Source organism: Cervus canadensis, chromosome 26 (assembly GCF_019320065.1).
Source record: "Cervus canadensis isolate Bull #8, Minnesota chromosome 26, ASM1932006v1, whole genome shotgun sequence".
In the NCBI taxonomy this organism is placed as follows: domain Eukaryota; kingdom Metazoa; phylum Chordata; class Mammalia; order Artiodactyla; family Cervidae; genus Cervus; species Cervus canadensis.
Window position 1 is genome coordinate 39,579,924 of NC_057411.1, and position 13,390 is coordinate 39,593,313.

At 48.2% G+C, this 13,390-nt stretch overlaps 1 protein-coding gene across 2 annotated transcripts in view; it reads left to right on the plus strand.

Moving 5' to 3' along the window:
• CRMP1 (collapsin response mediator protein 1) overlaps window positions 1-13,390 on the plus strand; it is a 63,919-nt gene that overhangs the window by 20,501 nt on the left and 30,028 nt on the right. For both annotated transcript variants that reach the window (XM_043447725.1, XM_043447726.1), the window contains exons 2-4: window positions 3,033-3,121; window positions 8,681-8,865; window positions 10,113-10,277. In XM_043447725.1, coding sequence (XP_043303660.1) covers window positions 3,033-3,121; window positions 8,681-8,865; window positions 10,113-10,277 — 439 coding nt within the window. The remainder of the gene's footprint in view (window positions 1-3,032; window positions 3,122-8,680; window positions 8,866-10,112; window positions 10,278-13,390) is intronic.

A 13,390-nucleotide genomic window follows, 5' to 3' on the forward strand; every position in this document is an offset into this window, starting at 1 on the left:
CTTCTGTCTTAAAGATAAGAGGCAGGTGGTTGGGTGACTGAGCTTGAAGCCCTTTCCTCTAGAGACCCTCTTCCTGGAGAACAGGACATACTTCTCTTCCTTGGCGGACGGCTCATAGTTCTTTGTCTCATGGCCGCGATGTCTTTTCTCTCCATCTTTACCCAGTCATCCTCCGAGAATCAGTTCAGGCGTTCATCCATTCATCTATCCTGCCAGGCTGTGCCCAAGGTGTTGGAGATCCAGCTGTGAAGAAAACAGATGAAATCTCTGCCCTCATGGAATCGAGTCTCTGAGGGAACTGCAGGGACTGCTGTAGATGGTACCATCCTTCCACAGCAACACAAATGCAGTTGGTTCCCCGTGAGTTGCACCTGCTACAGCCAGTGGGGGAACACACCTCTGATGTCAGCGCGACAAGGCACATTTTTAAACAAACGTGTAAATATAGATGGTCAGATGTACTGCATTAAGAACTGTGTAAACATAAAGTGGGTAAGAGGTGAGGGGTCTCCAGGCGAGACAGGGGTGTAAGGTGTCCCAGACAACTCAGCCGAAGGGAGGACCCTCAGGTGACATTGAGCAGGGACCTGCCTGATGCAAGTGAGAGAGTGAATTTTGCCTACATAGTAGGATTCCAGATTAAGTGGGGTCTCACTAACTTAGCCTTCACTCTGGAGGAAACACACCGATGCAGGAACCCACAGGAAGGTTCTGAGCAGCAGGCTGTAGGCTGTGATGCTGCTCAGCAAGCCTTTGCTGATTCTTTAGTTTGTTGTTTGTTTGTTTAGTCACTGAGTTGTATCTGGTGCTTGTCTTTTAACACTGAGCCCCCTGGGAAGCCCCAGACGGCGCTAGTGGTCAAGAACCTACCGGCCAGCGCAGGAGATGCAGGAGATGTGGGTTTGATCACTGAGTAGGGAAGATTCCCCTCAGGATAGGAAATGGCAACCCCCCTCCAATATTCTTGCCTGGAGAATTCCATGGACAGAGGAGCCTGGCGGGCTGCAGTCCAAGGGGTCAGGAAGGGCTGGACATGACTGAGTGCGCATGCATGCATGCACTCCATTTGCTCATTCCTTAATTTGGGGGACAACCTTCTTTTCCAGGCTTACGCAGCACCCTCTGCCTTCCTCTTGTGGTCAGTGTCGTGGGGCCACTGGGACCCACCTGAGGCGCAGTCTGTATTTAGAGGGTTCCTCAGGGGGCCCTGGTGGGATCTAGCCCCAGTTACTCACAGTGTTAGCTGGATCAATGGGTACCCTGTATTGGATTTCCATGCCTGCCTCCCTTACTCCACTTCCTGGAATCACCTCCCAGAATCACTGCTTGCCTCTGAAATGTCATCTCAGGCTCCCTTTTCAGAGGAACCCACTCAAGACCCTCCCTCTGAGGTGGCTGCTCTGAATTGTTATTGTTTACTGTAACAATTCCTACCCAAGGGCTGGGGCTTAAGGGCAGAGGCTGTGCTTTATCCATCACCACATCTCCAGCTAGGAGATAATACAAACAGTAAATAGGCACGTGGCAGGAAATGTTCTCGGCCTCCGAGAAATGCAAATTAACAAATATTAATGACAGCCAAGGGTGTTTTGGTGGTCTCAGGATGGTAAATTGGAGAGGTACTATTGGAAAGCAGTCTGGTTATATTTGTCAAGGGATGCAAGCACCATTTATACTTTTGAACTCAGTTGTTAAATTTCTGAGAATTTAGCTTAATAGATAGTCCAAATTAAAGGAAAAGCTTTATACACAAAGATGTTCATTGTAGAAATATGTATCATTGTGAAACATTAAAAAGAAAAAACCATGGGGGAATAATTAACAGTCTATTGTGTATCCATAAAATGAAATATTTTGTAACCCCTTAAAAATTCTGCTTAAGCAGAACATGAAATAACTTGAGACAGGCTTATGGTAAAATGCAGAAAGGACACACTGTGTGTTCTTTCTAGCTCCTAGAATTGGCTGTATTCTTTGCTGCCTCTGGGCCTTGGCATGTCAGTTCTTTTCTGCCCAGGTACTCAGCATTCACCCTACTGGCCTTCTTCCTCACCCTTTGGTCCAGCTTATCTGGAATTATTTTCTAGATCTGAGCTTGTCTTACCTGACTCCCCAATAGGATCAGAAGCCCTTTCGCTTTGTGCCCATGATGGGCACCCTATACTTCTTCTTTTTTGAACCCCACATATTCCCAGATTTTTTAAACCTCTGTCTGTCCCTCACCAGCTCCACAAGAGCTCATTCTTCTCCTGTTCTTTCAGGCTCCTGGGCTAGTGGGTGCATGGGTGAGTGAATGACTAGGTGCACTAGAATCACAAGTATGGAAGTAGAGGGAAATCGGGGAAAAACATCAGAACTCTGATTGGAGGTGTTTTTCCTGGGGGATGTCACTTTATTATTTTGGCCATTTCACTTGTTTGAAATGTCTTTAAATTGAGTTTTGTTAATTTCAATAATAATGCCTGAAGAAATTCTTGTTCTATTTACAAATGACCCAGTTTCCTCCACAAATGAATGACATTTAAAAGGAGGAGGAAATGGTACAGATTTCAGTGGACTGCAGAGAATTGTGGGCTGGATGTGCTATGGGCACTTTGGGTGGATTTTCTTCACAGCGCCCCACTGTAAAAGGACACTTTTGAGACAATCAAGTAAAGTTGAATATGGTCCGGTTATTAACCGAGCTGAAGGAATTGATGATGACTGGGTTTGTTGGGATAATGGATCATAGCTTTTTTTTTTTTTTTTTTTTAAATTGCCTTAACATTATGTAGTAAAGCATTTATGGGTGAAATGATACCATATTTGAGATTTGCTTTAAAATATCTCAGCAAATCAAAGCTCGTGTTTAAGGGGGGAAAGAGGTGAAAGAAGGATGACGTCTTGAAAGAATCTGGATGAAGGCTCACAGGGGGCTTTTTAAGGCCATTTCTTTACCTTAGAAAAGAGTTGAAAATTTTATGTTGAAAGTTAAAAAAAGCATTTCTTGGCTTTTTTTATAATGACCTTTACTACTTTGCTTGGCTTTTCAGAGTGACCGACTCCTCATCAAGGGCGGACGCATCATCAACGATGACCAGTCCTTCTACGCCGACGTCTACCTGGAAGATGGACTCATAAAGTGGGTGGACCAAACACACCCTTTAAGGAGCCTGTCTCCCTAAGCTGCCCAGCCCTTAGAGGGAGTGGAAGGCTGGCATTCTGCCCCAGAATAAGTGTGCTGGCTCTTGTGACTCCCAGGGATGGAGAGGTGTGGGGAGGCGCAAACCATGGGTGGAGGAGGGGCTGGTGTCTGCTGAGCGCCCCGTGACGGCACCGGGCTCCCCGGCGTGGCGCTCACACGGGCCGTGAGGCCCACAGGGGCCGTGAAGTACACACACTGGCCTTTCTTATGTTCTTGGCGGGTGGTGGGCCCCTGGGGGCAAGTGGCTGCTCACGTTGCAGAATGAGTTAGGGGCCAAGGGCCCAATTCCAACCTCGCACACCTGACTGGATTCATAGCTTTTTTTCCCTACTGGCCCGGAGTTTCTGGAGTTGGGTGGAGGGGGCCAGGAGGAGGGAAGGAGGCATGTTTGGCCTCCAGGCAGGGTTCTTGTCTGGTGCAGGGAAGACATGCTTTGGGACTCTGGAGTTCTCCTGTGCTTCCTCCCGGCTGGCTGCCTCTTCAGCCTTGTAGGACATCCCAGAGGTGTGAGTCTGGGTGGGCTCCCAGAGCACAGTACCCCTAATGGGGAGACCTACCCAGCGGAAATTTATTTCTCATAGTTCTGGAGGCTGAAGTCCTGCACTGAAGTGCCAACAGGATGGTTTCTCCTGAGGCCTCTCTCCCTAGCTTGCCGACAGCTGTCTTCTTTTTTTTAAATTTATTTTTAATTGGAGGGTAATTGCTTTACAATGTCTTATTGCTTTCTGCTGTCCAACAGTGTGAATCGGCTACAGGCGTAGGTGTGTCCCTTCCTTCTGGAGCCTTCTCCCCACGCCCGCCCCCACAGATGGCCATCTTCTTGCCGTGACCTTTCCTCTGTGTATGCCTCTGGTTTGTCCTCCTCTTATAAGGACAACAGCCCTATTGCATCAGGACCCACCCTAACAGCCTCTTTTTAACCTAAGTACCCCTTTAAAGACCTTGTCTCCGAGCACAGTCACATTCAGAGTTACTGGGGGTTAGGGCTTCAATATGTGGGTTTTGGGGGCGCTGTTCAGCCCCTAACACCAGACAGTGACTTTTACGTGGTTTCCACGTCTTACTCTGCTGCTCGGCTCTTCCTCTGGAGTTGGGAAGAGCAGAGTCGGAGATCATCTCGGATCTGACGTGGGCAGCTGGCACTGGAAGGAAGGCAGGGGGGTGTGAGCAAGGTCAGCTTCAAATAGGAGCGAATGTTTATTGGTGGGTCCATCCCAGGGCCGTGTATCCTCTGACGATGATGATGATGGTGGGGAGGAGGAGGAGAGGGAGGAAGGGGCAGAGGAAGAGGAGGGAGGAGGCTGTGGATTGCCATGTGCATTAAGGGACCATCTGTGCAAAGAGCTGTGTGAAGAGTAGGCGCTCAGGGCAGCGTTGAGCCCCTCCCAGCCTCCCTTTGCCTGCCCCTCCCCCGGTTTGTCCTGGATGGATCTGACCATTTCCGGTCCAGCTCAGGCCTCACCTCTTCCAGTTTATTCCCTCCCCCTCCCCCAGTTCCCTCTGCACTAAAAATGGCCTTTGGAGAACTTGCCAAGCAGTTCTCCCCTGAGAAACTTGCATCCATAAATCCTCCGTCTGAAATGCCTTGCCCCTCCCGCATCCTCATGTCATGCCCCTGCCTCCCAGCTCCTGTTTGTCCTACCGGCCCAACTTGTGTGGCTCCTCCTCCAGGAAGCCTTCCAGAGCCCAGACTGTTCCTCTGTGCTGAATGTGCCCACCTCCCCCCTACCACCTCCACCAATGCCCTTGCTGCTGATGAGCGATCTTGCCTTATTGCCCGCCATCCTGGGGCCTAGCACTGTGCCAGGGGTGGATGGGACCCCAGAGTGTTGATGAAGCAAGTGTGACATGGTGGGGACCTCAGTCTCAGCCACGGTATAGCCTGGAACCAGAAAGGGATGGTGGGGTGGGGTGTGGTGAGATGCTTGGTAAAGTGAGGCTTCTGAGTCACTGCAGCTTAGATGAGGCACCGCCGCTCCGCATTGAGCTCCTCACTTATGTGAGGCCTCTGGGGTCCTGAGCACGGAGGACAGTGACACGGAGAACCCTTTCATGGAACCACTATTCCCACCAGCCGTGTGCAGTTGGGGGTTGGAGGACGCAGTCCAGGATATGAGCAGATGGACCCCATGCTCATAGGTTGGGCTGCATTTATTAAGTGCTTGCTGTTTGCATGAACCCCTGGAGACTTAGGACTTAGGCCACCCAGGGTATTCAGGAAATAAGCGGTGTCTGTAAATCCAAGATTCATCAGCTCTTCATGGGAGACGCCTTTTACTTTTAATCCTGTTGCTGTAAAGCTTTCTAAGCACTGGCGGAGCCTTTCCTGCCTTACTAAGCAGAGCAAGTGGCTCTGTCTGAACGCCTTACAGAGTCTCGGATGGTCGCGTGGGCCCAGGTCCCTGCTGGCTGAGAAGGAGGTGTGGAAGTGAGAGCCCAAGGAACTGCCTGGCACGAGGAGGCTGTTATTCTTCACTCTGATTAAACCCCAAGAATCCTTTCATTTTGCGGCCATTCACCAGGTTTTGCTAAAAGCCATTCAGTATGTTTGTGCAGCATTTGTTATGATTCATCGAGGGCTCCATCCAGTTTGCTGAGCATTGGAGAATCAGATGCTGATGGCTGATGACTTTTTTCTGAATGGTGGGGAGGGTGATGAGGCTGGGGAGCGGTGTCCGCTTCTCCCAGTTCCTTCCTTTCTTTCCTTTCCTTCTGTCCACATTGCCACTGAGAACCACTCAGGGAGTCCTCCTACTAATTCATGGGGGCTCATTGGGCGTCCCGTTTAGTTTAATCCCAGTTTGGGGAGAACCTGCAACTTCTGCGGAAGGGAAGAAGGAAGGCATCTGAGCTTGGCAGGCAGAGCCTGATAGTAGCCTGGGGGAGACCGAGCTTGAATCCAGACCCAACACTGACTCGCTGTGTGGCCTTTGACAAGTCACCGCTGCTCTCTGAGTTCCATTTTCCTCTTTTGTAAAATGTGAATACTTCCTCTCTCACGAGTTGTTGGCAGGAGATAAGAGAGGGTTTGTAGAAAGGCGATGATCTGCCTGGTTAGAATGGCCCCGAAGGGTAGACCTTGTTGGCGCTGTGGTGTGGCGGCCAAGTCACACAGCCCAGGATCAGACTGGGCTTTGACTCTGCTGGTTCCCGCTGGAAGGCTGTGCTGGGGTGTCTGCATGTCCGTTCTGACATGCACAGGCTGTACCTGCTCCTTTGTGAGTGCTACACATTCTGAACATCACCCTGTTGTCTTCAACAGCTAGTGTGAACGTGAATGAGACCTTCCATAAAGGGCTTAGAAAAGTCTCCTGAGGTCAGTGCACAATAGCGGTTCACGGCTCTTGTTTTAAGCCTTGGGGGTGACTTCCCTGAACCCTTCCCTTCAGCGCCTGGCATCGTTCCTGATCTTGGAGATGGGCAGTGGGGAGACTGGACCCGGCAGGATCCTCTGCTTGATGATGGGAATTCTAGAGGGAGGAGGGTTGGTGATTAGAAGCAGCAACAGCAGCCGCAGTTGCAGTTGTGCTGGTGAAATTGGCAGAAATGCTGACATTTCCTGGGGGCTCACCGTGGCCTTGGCACTGTGCTTGGACTAGACCCGTTTCCATTTTCAGGGCAACCTGTGTGATGCTCCACTTCTGTTGGGAGACCCCCCCCCCCTACATAGAGCCCGGTCACCTCTGTGCCCCAAGCAGCTGGCCCAGGAGTCCAGAAGATCAAGGAGCTTCTGCTTCTCCTGTGTGTAGACTCTGGTGCCTGACGTTTGTGGTCACTGAAGCAACATTTTCCTGCATCTTCATTACTGATGTTTTTGGATAACTTAGAGAAACTAATGTTGGGGCCAAATCCCAACAGTTCAGCACAACTGGATTTCTTTTTTAAAAAATTTTCTTAATTTATGCACTTTTGACTGTGCTGGGTCTTCATTGCTACGTAGACTTTTCTCTAGTTGTGGCGAGCAAGGGCTGCTGTTGGTTGCAGTGCATGAGCTTCTCGTTGCAGTGGCTTCTCTTGTTGTGGAGCACGGGCTCTAGGGTGCTCAGGTTCCAGTCGTTGCCGCATGAGGGCTCAGTAGTTGGGTTCCTAGTCTCGAGAGCACAGGCCCAGTAGTTGTGGTACATGGACTTAGCTGCTCCGCGGCATGCGGGATCTTCCCAGATCAGGGATCAAACTCGTGTCTCCTGCATTGGCAGGCAGGTTCTTTACCACTGAGCCACCAGGCAAGCTCCTGGATTTCTTTTTTAAATAACCATTGCTTGTGGTCTCAGGCGGGCACTGGCCGTGGAGGCTGTTGAATCTGTCCTGGTCTTTCTCCACCCCTGCCCCACCCCATCCCTCCACTGGCCCCTGGCTACATCTCCTGATTCTGGTACCAACACCCAAGACACAGCCGATAGATGCCACAGGGGCAAGGCTTTGAGATTCTTAGGCTCTTCTTCCTCCTTCCCCAGTTTTTGGAATTTGCCCTCCTTCTCGAAGATGTTTGCACCAGCACATGGGGAATGGAAGGGCTGGTCAGTCTATCTAGAAAAGCCCTGCCACTCCCAGTGTGACTCCTTCACGGCAGGTTTTACGGTGTTAGTGCCTGATGGTTAAGCAGCTTTCCTGAGGCTGGTGCTCCCAACTGTCTTCTATGAGGATTGCAGGTCTGTATCAGTTTGCCGGGGCTGATGTAAGAGTCCATAGACGGGGAGGTTTAAACAACAGATACTTGTTTCTTCCAGTTCTGGAGGCCAGATGTCTGAGATCAGGGTGTGGGTAGGTTGGTTTCTTCTGAGGCTTGGGATGCACGTCGTGTCCGTGTCCTCTTGTGGTCTTGCCTGGACATGTCTGTGTCCTAATCTTCTTTACTCATAAGAATACCCGGTCAGGTTGGGTCAGGGCCCACCCTAGTGACCTCGTTTTAACTTAATGACCTCCTTAGAGGCCTTCTCTGCAAATATAGTCTTATTCTGAAGGGCTAGGGGTTGGGACTTCAACATACAGATTTGGGAATGTCAGAGTTCACCCCGTAGCCTTGCCTTTGAGGACTTGCAGAGCTAAGGGGACTTGTCACTCTGCCTCCCTGCCATCGCCCATCTCTGTGTCCCCAAGGCAGTGCCAGAAATCTTTGAAGTACTCTTGAGTGACAAGCTGTTCAGAGAACGCTGTCCCACTTGAGGCCGATGCTGGTCTCACTGCTCTTGGGTTCAGCTTTGCCCTTGCCTCCCTCTGGAAGCCCTCCCAGATCACAAGGCTGATGAAATGGCCCACCTTGTTCTCCCCACCCCCCAGTGTGAACTGGGTTGTAATAAATATCTGCTTATATGTCTCTCCTCCTCACTGGGCTGTGAGCCCCTGGAGGGCAGGGACCCTGCCTGAGTTTTCTCTGTCCACCTGGTGCCCTGGGTGGGACCTGCCTCAGAAATGTTTATCTCATGGAACCGAAACTGCACAATTGGCAGCCTTTTTTTTAAAAAAAAACCAAAGTCTGTCTTTGTTGTCTGTTTCCAGGCAAATAGGAGAGAACTTAATCGTTCCTGGTGGAGTGAAGACCATTGAGGCCAATGGGCGGATGGTTATTCCTGGAGGTATTGATGTCAACACCTACCTGCAGAAGCCCTCCCAGGGGATGACGGCTGCTGATGACTTCTTCCAAGGGACCAAGGCAGCGCTGGCGGGCGGGACCACAATGATCAGTGAGTCGTACCCCGGCTTTAGGCCATAGGCTGTGACTTCTCTTTCAAATCCCCAGCATCGTGAGCAGCATCAGGCTCTTTGCTCTGGGCACCTGGTGTGCAGATGGCTAAAGCTTTGGAACCAGTGATACAGGTATTATAATGACTATGGGGAAAGCAGAGGCTCAGAGAGATAAGTTGCTGAAATTTTCACAGCTGGGAAGTGATTGTGTCAGTCAGTATTGCTGCTGTGATAATGGTGCATAACACAAAGTTTCCAAACTTGGAAAATCATATTACCATGGAAACCAAGGAGGAGTGAGTTTAAAGAAGGAGAGAGTGATTTGCCGTGTCCTGAGAGGTTGAGTAGAGTGAGGACTGGAAAGTCAAGTTAGCAAAGGCTAGTTTGATGCTCTATGTGGGTGGAGGAGTGAAAGGGGGTGGGGAGCAGATACTGCTCTTTATGGCTGTGAGGGGTGGATGTTAGAAACAGGGCAGGAACAGAGGGATGTGCAAAGCCCATTGTGGTTTAAAATTAGACAGATGTCTCCCCACTGATATGCTTTACATCTGAGACTTTATTTGAAAAAGGGATGGTGAAGTTCATATTCTTTTAAGTCCTTTTCACCTTTGCATTCTATGCCCAAGAAGGTAACATGAAGCCTCAGGAAAGGGTCCAGTCTTTACAGCTGACCAGACTCTGGGAATCTTCTCTGTACTGCTTACTAGTTGTATGACCTTGTATGTTTTTCACCGTCTTTAAGCCTCAGTTTCCTCATCTGCCAAGTGGGGGTATTTATACTCATTCCACAGGGTAGTTGTGAGGATTTTATTAGATAACTTACATAAAGCCTTTGTGGCAGTATGTGACACATCATAAGCATTCAATAAGCAGTCATGATAACGATGGGGATGAGGAGGAGGAAGGTGAGATTACAGTAACAAGTGGTGGTGGCAATGGTGGTAATGAAGACTGAGACGGTAGTGACCATTTCACTGCTGATGATTTTGATAATGATGGTGACAACAATAACAACATTGATGTTGATGATGGTGAGAGTGATGATGAAGAGGATGGTGATGCTGAGGATGTTGGTCTGGATGATGTAAGTGGTGGTGATGATCATGGTGATGGGGGGATAAGGGACTGTCACAGTAGTTATGCTGATATTGGAGATGATGGTGATGATAATGGCAGGAGAGAGGCTACATTGGAACAACTTGGGTCCTGAGCATCTTGGGATGTGACACATATTTTTCTGTCCCAGTTGACCACGTTGTTCCTGAACCTGGGTCCAGCCTGCTGACCTCCTTTGAGAAATGGCATGAAGCAGCAGACACCAAATCCTGCTGCGACTACTCCCTCCATGTGGACATCACCAGCTGGTACGATGGTGTTCGGGAGGAGCTCGAGGTCCTGGTGCAGGACAAAGGTCAGTTAAAGCCCCAGAAGTGGGGCATGGTTCTGGAATCATTGTATCTTTGGTGGGTCTGGTTTGTGGAGTTAAGAATTTCTTTAACTGCATCTGTTCTGAGCCCAACTGTGAGCTCTGCCCTGCCACATGAACAGTGGAAATATTGGACCCTCCTTAAAGAGTCTGTCTTCCTCTCCTTCAGATCCTTTGGAGAGTCCTTCTGTTCATAGAAAAAAGCGTGATTTCCTGAGCCTTGCACACAAGGCCCCCACTGACCTAGCCTCATTTTTCTCTCTCCCCACTACACTCATCTGGGTGTTTATTATGCTGAGTGCCACCCTCTGAAACTTGCTACGCTGCTGGGTCTTTGTTCTTGGTATCTCTATACCTGCATCCAGGGATGCCCTTTCTTCTCTCTGATACCCAGCTGAACTATCACCTCCTCTGATTTCCCTGATCAGAATTGCTTTATCCCTTGAATATCCATAGCAGGTTACTGGGGCCTGTTTAGCACACCTTTTCCATTGCTTTTGCTTTGTGTTTTGGATTGAAGGACCCTTGTTGCCTGTCCGTCTCTTCTGTTAAACTCTGAGCTTGTGACAGAGGGGATCATGTTTGTGCATCTCTGTATCCATCCTGGCCCTCCTCTGTGTGGGCTCACATGGGATGTCCCTTCACAGTGTGGGAACTTTACAGTGTGTGTGACACCAAGTGAAGGTAAATGGAACTGAAGACCCACAGAAGCAGAGAAGAGAACAGAGTGAACCAGATATGAGTGGTCCCTCCAGAAAGGGGGGCAGTTTTGAGGTTCTCTGAAGAGATAGCCTCAAATAAATGAGATGTTTCAAGGAGAAAAGGGGGGTATTTTCCATTTTTAAAATATATATGCTGTGTTTTCTTATAAAAGTATCATCACCACATTACAAAAAAAAAAGAAAATCAAGAGAAGGAAAAAAAGATTTTCCTCTCTGGTCCTACCTCCAAATCACCACTTACTACCAATGTTAAAGATTATTGCTTTCCATCCCCTATTTAGACAGTTTTCGCCTTATATAGTTATACAGTAGCAGTTACTTGGAATTCTTCTTTTTTCACTTAACATTTTATGAATAATCATTACTCTTCATTAATAACTTTTTAATGACTCATAACATACAATGTAATGGCTAATTTGCTTAGCTATTTCCTTTTTATTGGGCACTTAGGTTTTCCGTTTGCTTTACTGTAAATTGTGTTTGGTGAACATTTTTGTATATAACATTTGTTTGCATCTCTAATTATTTCCGTAGATTTTCAGAAATGGCATTACAGGGTCAGAGTTTCAACTTTTTTAAAAAGCGTGACACTTATTTCCAAATTGCTTTCCACAAAAATGCACCCATTTGCATGCCCACTGCCCTGTGTCTCTCACTCCCTACGTGTTTGCACCATTGGGTGTTATTGCTTCTATGAAATCCTTGCTAATTTGATGAATAAAAGTCAGTCTACTGTTGAACACTACAATGCTTCAACTGCTAATTATGTTAAACATTTTGTGCACGCTTTTCCTTTATGTGAATATCTGATGGTGTTCCTTGCCTGTTTACCAGTTTGGGTCTTAAAAGTCTGAACTTCTATATCCAGATGGTTTTGTCCCTTCATTGAAGTTGCTGTGAGTCACACTCTTGTTTTGTACAGAATCACAGTCCAGGATGTAGAAAGATCCCAGAAGTTGGGCTGCCTGGGTCTGAATCCTGCCCTCACACTTCTTGGCTATGTGATGATGGCATGTCACCAAGCTCTGAGGCTCACCCAGTGATCTCAGCACCAGAGCTCTGGTACCAGGGTGAGACCCCTGGTCTGAGCTTGGTGTTAATTCTCCATTCAAAAAAGGAAATGACCTAAATGTCCATCAAAGGATGACTGGATAAACAAAACGTTGTCCATCCGTAAAATGGAGAGTCATCCAGCTTTGGAAACAAAGGGAATTCTGACACCTGCTATGACATGGGTACACCTTGAGGACATTATGAGCCAGTTGCCAGAAGGCAGATGCTGTATGACTGTGCTCACATGAGGGGCCTGTTGTCATCCAATTCATAGAGGGTACGAAGGTGGTTGCCAGGGCCTGGGGGGAAGGGGAACGTGGAGTTAGTGTCTAATTTGTTGTTGTTCAGTCGCTCAGTCATGTCTGGCTCTTTGCTCCACTATGGACTGCAGCACTCCAGGCTTCCCTGTCCATCACCATCTCCTGGAGTTTGCTCAAACTCATGTCCGTTGAGTCCATGATGGCATCCAACCATCTCATCCTCTATCATCCCCTTCTGCTCCTGCCTTCTATCTTTTCCAGCATCAGGGTCGTTTCCAATGAGTCAACTCTACACAGCAGGTGACCAAAGTATTGGAGCTTCAGCTTCAGCATCAGTCCTTCCAAAGAATATTCAGGGTTGATTTCCTTTAGGATCAACTGATTTGATCTCCTTGCAGCCCAAGGGACCCTCAAGAGTCTTCTCCAACACCACAGTTCGAAAGCATCAGTTCTTTGGTGCTCAGCATTTTTTATGGTCCAACTCTCACATCCACACATGACTACTGGAAGAACCGTAGTTTTGACTAGATGGACCTTTGTTGGCAAAGCAATGTCTCTGTTCTTTAATATGTTGTCTACGTTTGTCATGGCTTTTCTTTCAGGGAGTCTTTTAATTTCATGGCTACACTCACCGTCTGCAGTGCTCTTGAAGCCCAAGAAAATAAAGCCTGTCACTGTTTCCATTGTTTCCCTATCTATTTGCCATGAAATGATGGGACTGCCTGCCATGATCTTAGTTTTTTGAATGTTGAGTTTTAAGCCAGCTTTTTCACTCTCTTCTTTCACCTTCATCAAGAGGCTCTTTAATTCCTCTTTGATTTTTGTCATAAGGGTGGTGTCATCTGCATATCTGAGGTTATTGATATTTTTCCTAGCAACCTTGATTCCAACATGTGCTTCATCCAGCCTGGCATTTCACATGATGTATTCTGCATATAAGTTAGATAAGCAGGGTGACAATATACAGCCTTGACGTACTCCTTTCCCAATTTGGAACCAATCTGTTGTTCCATGTTTGGTTCTAACTGTTGCTTCTTGACCTGCATATAGGTTTCTCCAAAGG